The sequence below is a fragment of the Drosophila arizonae genome, chromosome X (assembly GCF_054131065.1).
Source record: "Drosophila arizonae isolate 15081-1271.41 chromosome X, UAZ_ARI_1.0, whole genome shotgun sequence".
In the NCBI taxonomy this organism is placed as follows: Eukaryota; Metazoa; Arthropoda; class Insecta; order Diptera; family Drosophilidae; genus Drosophila; species Drosophila arizonae.
The window spans coordinates 31,597,794-31,614,450 of NC_142927.1; the positions used below are offsets into that span (position 1 = coordinate 31,597,794).

Below are 16,657 nucleotides of genomic sequence, written 5' to 3' on the forward strand. Positions count from 1 at the left end.
GCTTTGGAATGTACACTCATTTTAACCATATTTATTATGCTCTAAAAGTTTCATTAAGATTGTATGTCTACAAAAGCAATTATTCAACAAATAAATACTCATAATATTGCCCACATTGCAGCGCAGTCCAAGCGCAGTCGCTGCTTACTGCGCAGTTAGCAAAGCGCGTTCTAAGAAGTGCATGTGTATGTATGTGTGCATAAAAGAAGTCGAGAATGATTAGAATATCAGCTTGGAGGGTTCAGGGTATCTCCTAGTCGAGCAGTCTCGACTGGAGCCTTCTTACTTAACATCTGGAGTGAAGACGCAGTTACTAAAAGTAGTGCATACTTTCGGGCTCTTGCTGTAGTTAAGCTGAGTTTAAGATATTGCGATCTGTAAACTCAAATTATATTAGTAGCCATTGCCCACTACAGGCTTCACGTCGTTGTAGTCGGATGCCAGGATGGAGGACGAGCTGCAAGCTTTCCCGCGTAGTTCCTCGTTGCAGCGATCACCGCAGCAACAACAGAGGGCGCTGCCGCAGCTGTCGGCCTTTAATCAGTCCCCAGTGGCTGAGTGCCAGGCACCCAACTCACTAAAAGAAGCGGTAGCCCAAATAGGAGTTACTCTAGAGGGCTTGACTGCATTATTTGAGGGTCAGCGGCATATTAATGCCCTAATGAGAGAGGAGCTGGCTAGACTGGTCAATCTCCATAAGGCGGCCGAACAGCTCTGCAGCCGACCGGTTAAAACTGCAAGGTACACACCATGCCGGTCAAGAAAGTAGTTGAGAAAGCGAGCGCTAGTGCGATCTCAGGTAGCAATACGCCCAAGCGGTCGAGAGAGTTTGCCACCGATCAGAGGAAAACACCCTCAAAAAAGCCGAGGCCCAATAAAGGCGCAGTGAACCAAAAAGAACCAATGGCTCTACGAGCTACAGCTGAAAATTCAAATCAGGCAGGTCGACAGACAAACCCGAACAGCTGGACAGTCGTTTAAGGACACAAGCCCATGCAAAAACGACCCAGAAGTGACGCAATCGCGATTTCAGGCGTGGGTGGTTGCAGCTATGCGGACATGCTTCGTGTAGTCAAGACCGACCCAAATCTAAAGCATCTGAGCGGCGACGTTCAAGGCATTAGGAAGACAGCTAAGGGGGACCTTTTGTTACAACTGAACAGAAAGCCGGAGCACAGCGCTGAGGCCCTTCACGAAGCTGTAGGCAAGGCCTTGGGTGACCGAGCGGTAGTTAAAACACTTACCGAATCGGTCCGGAAAGGTAAAAAGCAGACGGACCACTCAGCAGGCAGCTTCAAGTGCCCATCCTACCGCGAGGCTTGACGAGCTTGCCGAGGATGCTAGGGGTCGGAAGGCCATTATAGGAGGGGCGTTAGAATTTGGTAGCCACACAACAAATGTCAAAGGCCGTATCTTACTGCTCAACACTGGCCACGAGTTCACCTCCAGTCGGGCTGTATACGGATCTGTAATTGACATTACTTTTGTCATTTCATCCCTCGTTCGGGAAGCAACATGGAGCTACTGCGATATCTATACGAGCAGCGATCATACGGCACTTCTGTTCACAATAGGTGAGCCACCTGCCAGGGCGTCAACCTTGTGGAGGCAATCGAAACGGCTGGATACTTTTGATCCCGCGGCTTTTTCAGAGGACATTCAGCCACTGGGCACAATTGGTAATGCTGAGGCCAGAGCATGCCAAATAGTGGCCCAAATACAGCGTGCCTGCAATAGCAGCATGTTACGCCGCAAGCAGTTCACGCGACAACAAGAGCCTACGTATTGGTGGAATGCACAAATAGGTGACATTCGACGCAAATGCATCCAGGCGAGAAGAAACTATCAACGGACTCGGGGTAGGTCTACGTTTTTCAAAAAACAATTAGCTTACCAGGCAGCTAGAAGACAGTTGAAGAAGGCCATTCGGGCAAGCAAAAGAGAATGCTTTCTAGAGTTGTGCGATTCAGCCGAATATGACCCTCGGGGCAGGGCATATAAGACAGTAGTAAAAAGACTATACGCAGGTAAACAGGTGCAGCCGACGGATCGTCTGGAGCTTAAATCGATTGTGGAAACGCTCTTTCCAGAAAGATTAAGCTCCATTCAAATTGGATGCATTCACTCCGCAGGGCTGATCGGTCTCCTCGTCGTACAAATGAATGTCGGATGTCATAAAAAGAGCGCCGAAAACTCGGTATAGTTCGATATTCATATACATTGAAATAGGCACCATATAGTTGAATAGAATTAAAAATGATAAGAAATCCTCAAAGATTTGCCAAATCGCGTTGTACTCAATGGGGGGTCCCAAATAGTAAATAGTCGGATAAACTTCTGATACTTTTTTGCTAAAAATAAAAATAAGTGTATATAGATACTTAGACAAAAATGTTGATTTTGAACGCTCTTTCCAGAAAGATTAAGCTCCATTCATGCCCCGGAGTCCGAGTCTGCAAATCAGGGCTCAACGAGCACTCAAATTGTTTTAGTTACAGACGAAGAAATCTTAGTAGCTCTCAGAGGTCTTAGAACCAACACAGCTGAATCCATTGAAAATGGGAAGATATAAGAGCTAGACACTTGAAATTTGTTTCCTAGGTCCTTGTGTACCACGCGCATATCGAGTATTGCTTTAAAAATCGATAACTTGCCCCGTTATTTTGTTATCGATTAAAATCATTATCGCAAACCAGTAATAAATTTATATCTGCTACATCTTCGATTAAAATCATTATCGAAAACCAGTAATAAATTTATATCTGCTACATCTTTAAAGCTAAAGTAGCCAAACTTTAAATATACATTCATATATATTTTATACAATTTCGGTTTTTGTTGTGCTTGTGCTTTAGCAAATACATACATGCATATTCATGTTACAATCATAATCTGAAAGTTTCAAGTTTAAATTCAGATATTAAATAAAATATTAATTTGACTTTTATGTTTTATTGGGCAGTATATTATGCAGATTTGATTACTTATTGATTAAAGATTTACTAATGTTGACTCGGGCCTATCTAAGAACATGTCGTTAATGGCTCTCATCAAAAAGTCAGGCAGCAAACATACTATCGTACAAATAATAATATATAACCAGATAGGAAGCGAACTCAAAAACATGTTGTACACATGGTATAGAGTACTGCTACTATCTAAATTATAAAGGTAAGTGCTTAATATAAATGCAAGAATCGATGCAATAATAAATGCAAAGTTAAGGTAACTCATGTAGTGTGAGACTAGCAATACCTTCAAATTACCTACAATTACGAGTACCATTATAAGCATGGTTCCAAAAGTTGAGAAATCTGCAGTTTGTCCTTCGTTGAACACGATATTATTGTCATACAAAATGGCATAGGCAAAGTAGAAAATGATGAGAGTTTGAAGGGCGCCGATTGAAATCCACATTAGAAATGACTTCCACGAGGTCAGCTTGTTGTGTGCGATTCTTTTATATAATTTTGGAAATCTGATAGTCGAATAGAACTATAAAATGCTATTTATTGGATGTCAGCGCATTTAACTCACCTCAACAATGTACTCTCACTATAATGCTTATCGGACATGGCCAAATACGTGAAGCTAAAGGATATGTAAATTATATCAAATAGCCATAAGAACAGTTCGTTATAGACAGATGTCGCCGAATACAGATCGTATACTTGAAACAGAGCCATGCAACCTGTGATTATCAGATTCTTGTAGCAGTAAAAAAGCACCATAAACGCTAATCGCTCATTATTGTAATGGCCATGCACCAGGAGCAGGCGTTGCAGCATAAAGAACTTGGCTATGGCATAGTCAGCGCTGCGGGCTGCCTGCTTGCCCTCCACCCCGGATATGCCAATACCAATGTGAGCTTCCTGGATCATGGACACATCATTGGCGCCATCACCAATGGCTGCTGTAATGTGCCGGCTCGACTTCTTTATATGCATAACTATTTCGCTCTTCTGCAGGGGGCTCAAACGACAGCAGAGCACGGCCTTGCACTTGAGGGCCAGATCAGTGAATTGTTCCGGCAAATGCGTGAGTAGGGCGGATACCGTTATACCATCGATGACCAGACACGTGGGTTTCGATGCAGCTGATGTTATGCCAAGTTCTATCTGATTCAACCGCTTTTGCAATGTTTCAGATACGGTTATATTCATAAGAAAGTGCACCTCGGCTGTTTCCGGTATATGCTTGCAGGCTCTTCCAATGGAGAATGCCGTTTCCACCTTATCGCCTGTAAGGACCCAAATCTTTAAGCCAGCTTCCTGCAGCGCGAGCAACGTTTTATCAACGTCATCCTGGAGTGCGTCTTCCAAAGCCGTTGCGCCCAGCAGATCGAAATCTGAAGTAGAAAATCAAGAAAAGAAATGTCGGATATCGTTACTTTGAGAAGCAAATGTTATTAGATAATCTGACTTATATATATGTAGATACATACGGGCAATTCTCTAGCGTCGAATTTGACATTCGTCCGTATGTTAAGTAAGAAAGCTCTAGTCGAGACTGCCCGACTACGAGATCCCCTGAACCCTTCGATACACATAAACATTTACACACACAATCATAAACACGCATGGGCGGCAGTGTGCGCTTACTATGAGAACTCAATTGTTTAATAACTTGTGTGGACATACGATCTTCATGAAACTTTCAGATTATGATTATAACATAGATATGCATGTATTTGAAATACACCTTTTACAAATGTGAGGGTGAGGGGGTAAATATAAGGGTGGAGGGTAAATTTTAACAAAAACCGAAATTGTATAAATTCCATATAAGCATACATAAAAAATTTGGAGACTCTAGCAACAAAGATGTAGAAGATATAATTTTATGATTGGTTTTCGATAAGGTTTTTTATCGATTATGCTTTCATTGACTTTGAATGTTTTGGCTGTGGTTGACCTTTCTGAAGAAATGCCCGTATATAGATAGATATATATATATATCACACTTACCCACTTCAATGGTCTCGTAACATAGTGCAAGAAGTTCTTTGCGATCCGTGAGTTGAATGCTAGCCTCTTTGCATGATGCAACGAATGTGACAAATTCATCTTCAGTCAGCCGGCGCCTGGCGACAGCAAGGGTTCTAAGACCCTCTTTGGCATATTGAGTTATTTGGACTTCAGTTTCCGTAGTAGGCGATGTTGGTTTGCAGCGTGGTAGTATGGACGCTTCAGCACCTTTACTATATAGCCAAATAACGCCCATCTCATCCCGGATAATAATGCTCATGCGTTTTCTCTCCGAGCTAAACTCGAGCACATGAAGGCGCTCGTACTGCACAACGCCATAATTTCGACCGTTAAGGATTCGGCTGAGACGCATTGAGTTGTTATCGGTGCCCTCAAAAATTAAACCCAATTTAGCGCAGCCCTCGAGTATGGCCTTCTCGTCTGGGCTAGATGAATGATATCTGTCAATGATGCCTGTAGTTATTAAGCTGTCCTTTTCCGATTGAGTTTCGGTTGATTTATCGTCAGAGCTGGACATTACTTCCACTGTATGACATAAGGCTAACGCTTCAAAAAGGATCTTCACATCGGTCTGAGCATCAATAGATTTACATTAGATTGAACAAGTAAGAAGACTCTAGTCGAGACTGCTCGACTAGGAGATACCCTGAACCCTCTAATCTGATATTCTAATCACTCTGCACTTCTTTTCGACACAGATACATACAAACGAACGTATTAGAACGTGATCTGCTAACTGCGCAGTAAGCAGCCACTGCGCTTGGGATGCGTTGCGGTGTGGGCAACATTATAAGAATTTTTTTGTTGAATAATTTAATTTCTAGACGTACAATCTTAATCAACTTTTAGGGCGAATTCATATGGTAATGCACATGTCTCTAGTACTGAAATACGCCTTTTACAAAGGTGAAGGTGAGGGGGTGGATATAAGGGTGGGGGATAAATTACAACAAAAATCGAAATTATATAAAATACATAAAAGTCTACATTTTGGAAAAATTTGAAAACTCTAGCTATAAAGGTGTAGGAGATATAAATAAATAACTAGCTTTCGATAAGGTTTTTGATCGATAATAAAATATCGGGATTATTTATCGATATAAATAAAAAACTTGATATGCGCGTGATATACACGGACATAGGGAAAAAATTTCAAGTCTCTAACTCTTATATCTTCTGAGATCGACGCGTTCATACATACGGATGGACGGACGGATGGACGGACAGACAGACAGACAGGGCCAAATCGACTCAGCTCGTCGCCCTGATCAAGAATATATATATACTTTGTGGGGTCTGCCACGCCTCCTTCTGCCTGTTACATACTGTTAACAAAACCATTATACCCTGATTTCCCATTTTCAATGGGTTCAGGGTATAAAAATGGGTTAAGATTCAGTCTTACTTACATCCATTGCGCCTAGTTCGTAGATCTCGTCTCTATCGGGGCAATACAATTGATTATTTTGTAAAACGTAGTTATGTCCATTGACATAGCACTTGAGAAAGATCATTTGATTTTTTGTTAGAGTTCCAGTTTTATCTGAAAATAATATGTTGATCTGACCAAGATCTTCATTCAAATTGGATGCATTCACTCCGCAGGGCTGATCGGTCTCCTCGTCGTACAAATGAATGTCGGATGTCATAAAAAGAGCGCCGAAAACTCGGTATAGTTCGATATTCATATACATTGAAATAGGCACCATATAGTTGAATAGAATTAAAAATGATAAGAAATCCTCAAAGATTTGCCAAATCGCGTTGTACTCAATGGGGGGTCCCAAATAGTAAATAGTCGGATAAACTTCTGATACTTTTTTGCTAAAAATAAAAATAAGTGTATATAGATACTTAGACAAAAATGTTGATTTTGAACTTACAAACACTGGTCAGTTTGATTGTCAAAATATATTTTCTTAAGTGTTAAGAATTGCGAAATAAGGAAGACCTAGTGACAGATCGTAGGACATATTTTTTAAATGGGCTCAGAGTATTACCTTATTTGTCCCTTTATTTTAATTATTCTAACTAATCTGCCTCCCAAAAAGTCTTCTTTGCTAAGGACAAGAGATATTTTTGCCATTTGAAACGAGAATAACTTAATATTATTCAACTATTCAACTAAAATACGAAAATTGTTCATGCTTTAGGTAGTGTTGAGCATTCAATAATTATTCGGTACGACAAAAAAGTATTGTAAAAAGAAATGCTTGCTCATTAATGTTGAAAAATTAATTTGACACAATCGCACATATCAAAAAGGTCAGCCCTTTCTAACCCATCGAGTAAGTTTTCAAAAAATGTATATGCTTACCGTTCCATTAGGTAAAGTATAAGGACAACAACTACCATTCCCGCGATCAGAGCTATAATGAATTTGTTGATGTAGTGCTCACTGGAGGCGGATTTGTTGCCCGTATAGCGGCTGTTAAGTTGGAGTTTTGTGAACATCCCTGTGTAAATGGCACAACCCACCGCACGATCTGGTCCTCGAATGCGTACACCACGTAACAAGAGATTCTCAATTGTCAATGGTATTACTTCAGGATTATCTGTGCCATTTGTGTGCGATTCTATACGTCCATTGAATTTGTAGAGATCAGGCGTTGGGTGTTCACAGATGATGTGGACTAAGTGCCTAACAATGTCTCCCAAATCGTAAGTGTAGTTAGTGGGTGCAAAGATTGGCTTAAGATTAGTTTCTCCGTCTAAGTTCGCCGTGTTCACAAAGCACATGTTCCTTGCTGAAGACGAGTAAAGCAATACCAAATCGCATGGAACGTAGCTTTTACTAGTCACTACCACCAGATCGCCTTGTTGTACGTATTCCGAATCGATGCACTGTTCCTTTCCATTGCGTATAACGGTTACTGTTGCATAATAAAACAAAATAAGAGTGATTTAGTAGAGACTGTTCGACTTCGAGATACCCTGCACCTATACATATGTCCATACGCAGATAAGGACGATCATCTCATTACGTGGCAACAACTCCTGCTCGTCATATATCAGTAATACTTCACGGAATATTGGTGCATTGCTGGGTATATTAACTCAACAAATTTATTCATTTTAGAGCGCAAGCATGACATGCCAATGTGTACATGTATATACCAACCCTCAAATCATTAACTTATCTTTTGACGGATATCATCCCGATTTCCTATTTGCATACTTAATGATAGTTATCTCGCCCCTTCACACGTTCCTTACATTTCCACAACAATAAGCAATACATTCGAGCTTACATAGGAATTAAGATTGTAAGTGGTCAAACCTTTGGCTGAATTAACACTTCTATCGTTTTTCGATCGTGAATAATCCTCTATACCTTCCTTCAGCGCAGTCACTATCATAACGAACAGCAGCGGCAGCAGTGATGTCAATGGAGATATAGTATCATCTACATTGGGATTAAAAACATGTATGTGTTAGTATCCATTGTGTTTGAAGCATATGGGCACCTCTGACATACTAACGAAAAACGATATAATCGTTATTACTAGAAAGTAGAAATAGACGGCTCGACGGAACTGTTCGTAGAAGTTTATGGGGACAAAGGTTAGCCACGTGTACTTGGTAGTTCTCACGCGGTTTAAGATCGATTTCATTTGCTGATTCGTAGATCCAATTGTAATGCGTAACGGTTCTTTCTCTCTGGAGCGCTTCATTTTGAAAATAATGCTTTTATTTGCTCACTCTTGAATTTGCATATGCTCAGAGATCTTATAACTTAATGGATTGTGGGCAACACACGTCTATTATCTTTCTATGTTAAACTTTGACTAAAATTTGGTAACAAAGTTATTTTTTAATCGAAATGTATAACGAATTCTAGCTTTTTATTGATACCGACCCCTACTGGGAACAATTACGGAACTATAATTACATTTAGGTTAAATGCAAAAAGAAACATGCATTAGAACAATGGACATGTATACATTGAATCTTTACTTCAGATTAGCCTCAGCTATAGATTAGATATAGCTTGTCAGAAATAAAATTAAAGGTAAAGTCTTGACACGAGCTGTTTCGCACTTATGAATAACTCGTTGCTTATAGATAATATGCTATAAAATACGTATAATACATATTTTGTTTTTAAACCCCGAACCCACTGAAAATGGGAAATCAGGGTATAATGTTTTTTTTTTAAGTATGCATCAGTCAGAAGATATAAGAGCTAGAGACTTGAAATTTTTTTCCTAGGTCCTTGTGTATCACGCGCATATCGAGTATTGTTTTAAAAATCGATAACTTGTCACATTATTTTGTTATCGATTAAAATCATTATCGAAAACCAGTAATAAATTTATATCTGCTACATCTTCGATTAAAATCATTATCGAAAACCAGTAATAAATTTATATCTGCTACATCTTTAAAGCTAAAGTAGCCAAACTTTAAATATACATTCATATATATTTTATAGATTTTCGATTTTTGTCAAAATTTACCCACCCACCTCTATATTCATCCCCTCACCCACATATTTGTAAAAGGCGTACTTCAAATACAAGAGACTTTTGCTTTGGCAGATTCATGCATATATATGTTATAAAAGTGAAAGTGATGAGATCATGAAGATATTCCATTTATACGGAAAGTTATTAAGCAATAAAGATCCCATAGTAAGCCACCTCTGCAGTCAATGTGTGTTTATGCGTGCGTGCGTATGTCTGTGTGTGTGCATGTGCGAATAATTATTGAAATATCAGTTGCTCGAAGGGTTCAGGGGATCTCGTAGTCAGGCAGTCTCGACTACAAAGTCCCCTGAACCCTTCCAAGAATGTATATTTCCCGATAATTCTTTGCGTATTTCTGCTTACACAAGAAACACACACACAGAACAACAAAGGGATGCAAGCATAAACACGCATTGGACGCAGTGCGGGCTTACTATAAAACTTTATTGCTTAATAAGTTTTCTTGTTGATAAACTATGCTCATAAAACTTTCTGATCGTAAGCATAAAATTATAGTACGTGTATGTGCCAAAGCACAAGCCTCTAGTATTTGAAATACACTGTGTGAGGGGGTGGAAATTAAATACATATGAGTCTATGTACATACGTATAAAATTTTTAAAATTTAGCTCTAAAGGTCTAGGAGATATAATTAACTAATTTTAAGGGTTTGAATCGATAACAAAATAACGGGACAATTTATCGATTTTTAGACAAAAACTCGATGTGCGCGTGATATACACGGACCTAGAATAAAACTTTTTAGCTCTCATATGTATCTTTTGAGATTGACGCGTTCATACATATAAACGGGCAAACAGACGTAAAGGGCTATATCGACTCAGCTTATCGCTCATCATATATGTATATACTTAATAGAGTCTGCGATGATTCCTTCTGTCTGTTACGTGCTTTTCACAAAACCATTATATCCCGATTTCCCATTTTCAATGGGTATAAAAATTTTGGTATTTCGCCAAAAAAATATCCCGATATAAATATACTTTTTAAACAAAAAAAAAAAAAAAAAAAAATCGATATATTGATATTTCGATATATTTTCGACAACCGTAGTATAAAGCTATTAAAAAGAAGACATGCATGAGATAGCATGTAGTACAAGAATTTATGTTTTAACGAAATATGAATATTGTACGCCAATATGAAAATATTCAGTTAATAATACTAGAAAATAATGAAGACACTATAAAGTTTTGGGTTGAAAAGCGTGTCAATAAGGTTTCCAGAGTAAATAAAAAATTCAGAGACTTGGCTACTTTTGAAATGGCATTGCTTTCCTTGCCATGGTCCAACGCTCAAGTGGAAAGAACTTTTAGTCAGGTCGATATTTGGAAAACAGTTCTACGCAATACAATGAATATTAATATGTTTAACTTAAATATACAATATAATGAAAAACTTTATAGATACGACTTGCGGCGGATGAAGAAATGACTACGAGTCGCCAAAAATATATTTAAACAATTAAGAAAACTCTAGTCGAGAGTGCTCGACTAGATACTACCCTGAACCAAACTAATAAAAATGTAGTATGATTAAAATTTCAATTTAGATGTATTTAAAAATATTGGAGAAATAGAAAACTCATTTAATTAAATATATAACTATTGAAAACAATTTTAAAATTTTATCTCAGCTGCACGCTCTAGATTCGAGCTCGCGATTTCTCGATCGAGCGTCAAGGCGGCGTTGGCAAAACTGAAATAGATTCACTGCTGCATCGCCATCTAGCAAGTCGTCTCTAGCTCTTCTATGTATCTTTTAAAATCGACGCGTTCAAACATACGGACAGACGGACAGGGCTAAATCGACTCAGCTCGTCGCCCTGATCAAGAATATATGTATGTACATACATTTCAACAAAACCATTATACCGTGATTTCCTATTTCAATGAGTTCAGGGTAAATAAATATGATTGGCAGCATGAAAGCATACGATAATGATAATAATTGTCACAAATCGGATAAAATACTGAGCTATTTGTAAAAATAAAGCCATCAAATCAAAACAAAACAAGTAAGAACGGTGCAGGATGGTCAAATTACATATATCATTTATACAATTTTGATTTTTATTATATATTTATAACCATATGTTGAATACCGGCTTCAAGCTAGCAACAGATCAACGCGATTTTCCTAAGCATGTGCACACACTCATCGTCTATTCTATGCGTACAGACAGAAGCGCGCCTTTTCCCACATTCTTAGAATTTCGATTGATTTCTGGATCTTCTAGCCTTTACTGTAGTTTTGTCTGATGACGCTCTCTTATTAAGCTATTCTATTTTAGTAACTGCCTGATCAGGCGAAACAGTGGCGCGAGTGTTAAGGGCGACGCAAGTTATGTTAGAGTAGGGGGGTTCGAAACCTCTTCAATGTTATTATTATTAATTTTATTTTTTCCATACATATTTCGTTTTTTATAAAATAGATACATATTTTATTAGGAAGGTACGAGCTTGAATGAATGGCACTTAATACTTCTCTTTTTCTTAGTCGAATAATTTTATAAGTTTAAATTTGTTTCTTCTTAAATAGTCCTCAAATACATATGTATGTATATGCGTAATATGTATATATGTATGTATAGTCTTTTCGCATAGCATCACGCATTCTAGCCTTATACACGCGCTCATTTGTATGTGTGTATGTATGTACACATATGTAAATGCGTACTCTAGCATATTCTAAGAATTTTAGTTGCGATTGATTTGTCTTTGCATTGTTTTTGAATATCCAGCCGCTACACTGGCTTTTCTTTGCTATATGGCATCGTAACAATAATATGATTTTTTTTTATACCCTGAACCCATTGAAAATGGGAAATCAGGGTATAATGGTTTTGTTGAAATGTATGTAACAGGGAGAAGGAGGCGTGGCAGACCCCACAAAGTATATATATTCTTGATCAGGATGACGAGCTGAGTTGATTTGGCCCTGTCCGTCTGTCTGTCCGTCTGTCCGTATGTATGAACGCGTCGATTTCAGAAGATATAAGAGCTAGAGACTTCAAATTTTTTTTAAAATGTCCGTAATTACAGCGCGCATATCAAGTTTATCATTAAAATTCGATAGCTCATCCCGATCTTTTTTTATCGATAAAAAACCTTATCGAAAACCAGCTATAAAATTATATCTTCTACACCTTTATTGCTAGAGTCTCCAAATTTTTAATGTATGCTTATATGCAATTTATACAATTTCGGTTTTTGTTAAAATTTACCCCCCACCCTTAAATTCACCCCCTCACCCTCACTTTTGTAAAAAACGTATTTCAAATACTAGAGACTTGTGCTTTTGCAATTACATGCATATCTATGTTATAATCATAATCTAAAAGTTTCATGAAGATCGTACGTCCACAAAAAAAGTTATTAAACAATTAAGTTCTCATAGTAAGCGCTCACTGCCGCCCATGCGTGTTTATGCTTGTGTGTGTATATGTATGTAAATGTTTGTGTATGTGTGTGTGTATGCGTTTGTGTATGTATGCGTGTGTGTGTGTGTATGTGTGTCTGTATGCGTGTGTGTGTATGTATGCCTGTGTGTGCGTACGTGCGTGTGTGTGTGCGTGTTTCTTGTGTAAGCTGAAAGACGCGAAAAGTTATTGAAATATCTATTGCTCCAAGGGTTCAGGGGATCTCGTAGTCGAGCAGTCTCGACTAGAGCTTTCTTACTTGTTTTAATTAATGTTGTTCTAAACGACGTGGTGGTGCTGTGGGCAGAAGTGCAGGCGATCTTTATTTTAGCTATTTTGACAAACATGCTATTTGGTTTGGGTGCGAGTTCAAATCCCGCGGAAAACTCTTTTTTGTAAATTGCAAATTTTTGTTAATTTAGCTTCTTTTATAATTTTTGAATTTCATAAAAATGTTTCTTTCCGTATTATGAATATCTATTAAGCTTATTTAAATGGCTGACGCATATAAATGCCGCAATTTGGGCACTATAAATGCCGATTGCCACGCCCCTAGTGGCCGTAGACTCATCATTTTTGGCCAGTTTTTGGAACAAGCAACCGGTAACCTAAATGCAAAATTTGAATTCTTGCGCTCAAAAAATGTGAAAATTACAGGGTATTTTTCGATATGCCACGCCCCAAAAGAGGCGTAGAGGCGCCTGTGTAGAATCGAAACATCAGCTTACGTGCAAAATTTCAGCATTCTAGGTTTAGAAGTATCGGAGATACAGTTTTATCCGATTTGCCACAGCGGCGGCGATTTTTATCGGCGGCTTACATCTAATTTGAAGTTAATTAATACGTTTCCACACTCCATAAAGGGCAGAATCTGCACACAGTTGAGGAACAATTAGATAAATTTACAAGCAGATACTGTGTTAGATTGTTGAACCATCGCCCTATACTAACAACAACAAAAAACAAGTAAGAAAGCTCTAGTCGAGACTGCTCGACTACGAGATCCCCTGAACCCTTGGAGTAATAGCTATTTCAATCATTTTTCGCGTCTTTCAGCTTCCACAAGAAACACGCACACACACACAGGAACGTACGCACACACAGGAATACATACACACACACGCATACAGACACACATACACACACACGCATACTCACAAAAACGCATACACACACACACATACACAAACGCATACACACATACACACACAAGCATCCACGCAGAAACACGCATGGGCTGCAGTGTGCGCTTACTATGAGAACTTAATTGTTTAATAACTTTTTTTATGGACGTACGATCTTCATGAAACTTTAAGATTATGATTATAACATGGATATACATGTAATTGCTAAAGCACAAGTCTCTAGTATTTGAAATACGCTTTTTACAAAAGTGTGGGTGAGGGGGTGAATTTAAGGGGGGGGGGGGGGTATGAATTGGAACAAAATCCGAAATTGTATAAATTGCATATAAGCATACATTAAAAATTTGGAGACTGTAGCAATAAAGGTGTAGAAGATATAATTTTATAACTGGTTTTCGATAAGGTTTTTTATCGATAAAAAAAGATCGGGATGAGTTATCGATTTTTAATGATAAACTTGATATGCGCGCTGTAATTACGGACATTTTAAAAAAATTTGAAGTCTCCAGCTTTTATATCTTCTGAAATCGACGCGTTCATACATACGGACAGACGGACAGACAGGGCCAAATCAACTCAGCTCGTCGCCCTGATCAAGAATATATATACTTTGTGGGGTCTGCCACGCCTCCTTCTGCCTGTTACATACATTTCAACAAAACCATTATACTCTGATTTCCCATTGAAAATGGGTTCAGGGTATAACAAGTAAGAAAACTTTAGTCGAGAGTGCTCGACTAGATACTACCCTAAACCCAACAAATAAAAATGGCCATTTAGTATGGCTGAAATTTCAATTTCGATGTATTTAAAAATATAAATAAAATACAAAACTCATTTAATAAAATAATAAAATTAAACAAGTAAGAAAGCTCTAGTCGAGACTGCTCGACTACGAGATCCCCTGAACCCTCGGAGCAATAGATATTTCAATAATTTTTCGCGTCTTTCAGCTTACACAAGAAACACGCACACACACACACACACACACGCACGTACGCACACACAGGCATACATACACACACACGCATACAGACACACACACATACACAAACACATACATACACATGCACAAACACACACTCACATACACACACACATACACAAACACATACATACGCATGCACAAACACATACACACACATACACAAACACATACACACACAAGCACCCACGCATAAACACGCATGGGCTGCAGTATGCGCTTACTATGAGAACTTAATTGTTTAATAATTTTTTTTATGGACGTACGATCTTCATGAAACTTTCAGATTATGATTATAACATGAATATGCATGTAATTGCCAAAGCACAAGTCTCTAGTATTTGAAATACGCTTCTTACAAAAGTGAGGGTGAGGGGGTGAATTTAGAGGTGGGGGGTTAATTTTAACAAAAACCGAAATTGTATAAATTGCATGTAAGCATACATTAAAAATTTGGAGACTCTAGCAATAAAGGTGTAGAAGATATAATTTTGTAACTGGGTTTCGATAAGGTTTTTTATCGATAAAAAAAGATCGGGATGAGTTATCGATTTTTAATGATAAACTTGATATGCGCGCTGTAATTACGGACATTTTAAAAAAAATTTGAAGTCTCTAGCTCTTATATCTTCTGAAATCGACGCGTTCATACATACGGACAGACGGACAGACAGACGGACAGGGCCAAATCAACTCAGCTCGTCGCCCTGATCAAGAATATATATACTTTGTGGGGTCTGCCACGCCTCCTTCTGCCTGTTACATACATTTCAACAAAACCATTATACCCTGATTTCCCATTGAAAATGGGTTCAGGGTATAAAAATAAAAATATCTTGAAACAATTAAAAAAATTAACATTAGTTGCACCGATCGAGATTCAAATCGCGAAACTAACTGCTGATGTGATTCAAAGAATCTGCTAGAATAACCAAACTATTAAAAACGCACATAAGGCATGGTTAAAATTTCAATTTCGGTGTATTTAAAAATATAAATTAAATAGAAAACTCATTTGTTTCAAAATATTTTTATATTTTATTAAATGAGTTTTGTACTTCATTTATATATTTAAATACATTGAAATTGAAATTTTAGCCATACTAAATGGGCATTTTTATTAGTTTGGTTCAGGGTAGTATCTAGTCGAGCACTCTCGACTAGAGTTTTCTTACTTGTTTGTTTAGCATTTACAGCTATACAAAGTATAGCTTGATATCGAGCGTCCGTATCATGTGAGATAAGGCTGCTGACTACTCTTCATGTTGCCACATGTTAAATATATACATATGTATATACCTTATATGTGGGATTCCTTGAACGAACGCTTCCAATGTGCAGGCAATGGGCAAGTTTACTCAAATAAAAGAGCTGTCGTATGAGTTACCTGACGATTTCGCCAATGCCCGTGAGTTAAGTTTGTGGGTATGGGGGGCGGCGGCGGCACCATGTGTGTGAAAATGTGTATGTGTGTTTGAATGTATATGCATGATTCAATGCTCTAAGATAAGATAGTGCTATCAACTTTATCTCTGCGTGTTGGTTCCCTGACTGCGGCTGGTTAGGAGAGAAAAATAAACGGAATAGTAGTGAACGGTATTTGGGAGTGCCGCATGTATGGAAGGCGG

At 38.2% G+C, this 16,657-nt stretch overlaps 1 protein-coding gene across 3 annotated transcripts; it reads right to left on the reverse strand.

Annotated features, from left to right (window-relative positions):
* Nucleotides 1-2,936: 2,936 nt before the first annotated feature.
* On the reverse strand, nucleotides 2,937-16,644 carry LOC108617755 (phospholipid-transporting ATPase IH). 3 transcript variants are annotated; one of them, XM_089474426.1, is made up of 7 exons: nucleotides 16,329-16,644; nucleotides 8,269-8,394; nucleotides 7,306-7,861; nucleotides 6,398-6,812; nucleotides 4,968-5,559; nucleotides 3,538-4,348; nucleotides 2,937-3,478 (listed from the first exon to the last, which is right to left on the reverse strand). In XM_089474426.1, the coding sequence occupies exons 2-7, from the start codon at nucleotides 8,345-8,347 to the stop codon at nucleotides 2,992-2,994; spliced, it is 2,940 nt and encodes a 979-aa protein (XP_089330552.1). In that variant the 5' UTR covers nucleotides 8,348-8,394; nucleotides 16,329-16,644; the 3' UTR covers nucleotides 2,937-2,991. The 3 variants fall into 3 exon arrangements, with proteins under 3 accessions (XP_089330552.1, XP_017869010.1, XP_089330553.1); XM_018013521.2 differs by lacking the exon at nucleotides 16,329-16,644 and adding an exon at nucleotides 8,467-8,920; XM_089474427.1 differs by lacking the exon at nucleotides 8,269-8,394 and having other exon boundaries at nucleotides 16,329-16,396.
* Nucleotides 16,645-16,657: the final 13 nt, after the last annotated feature.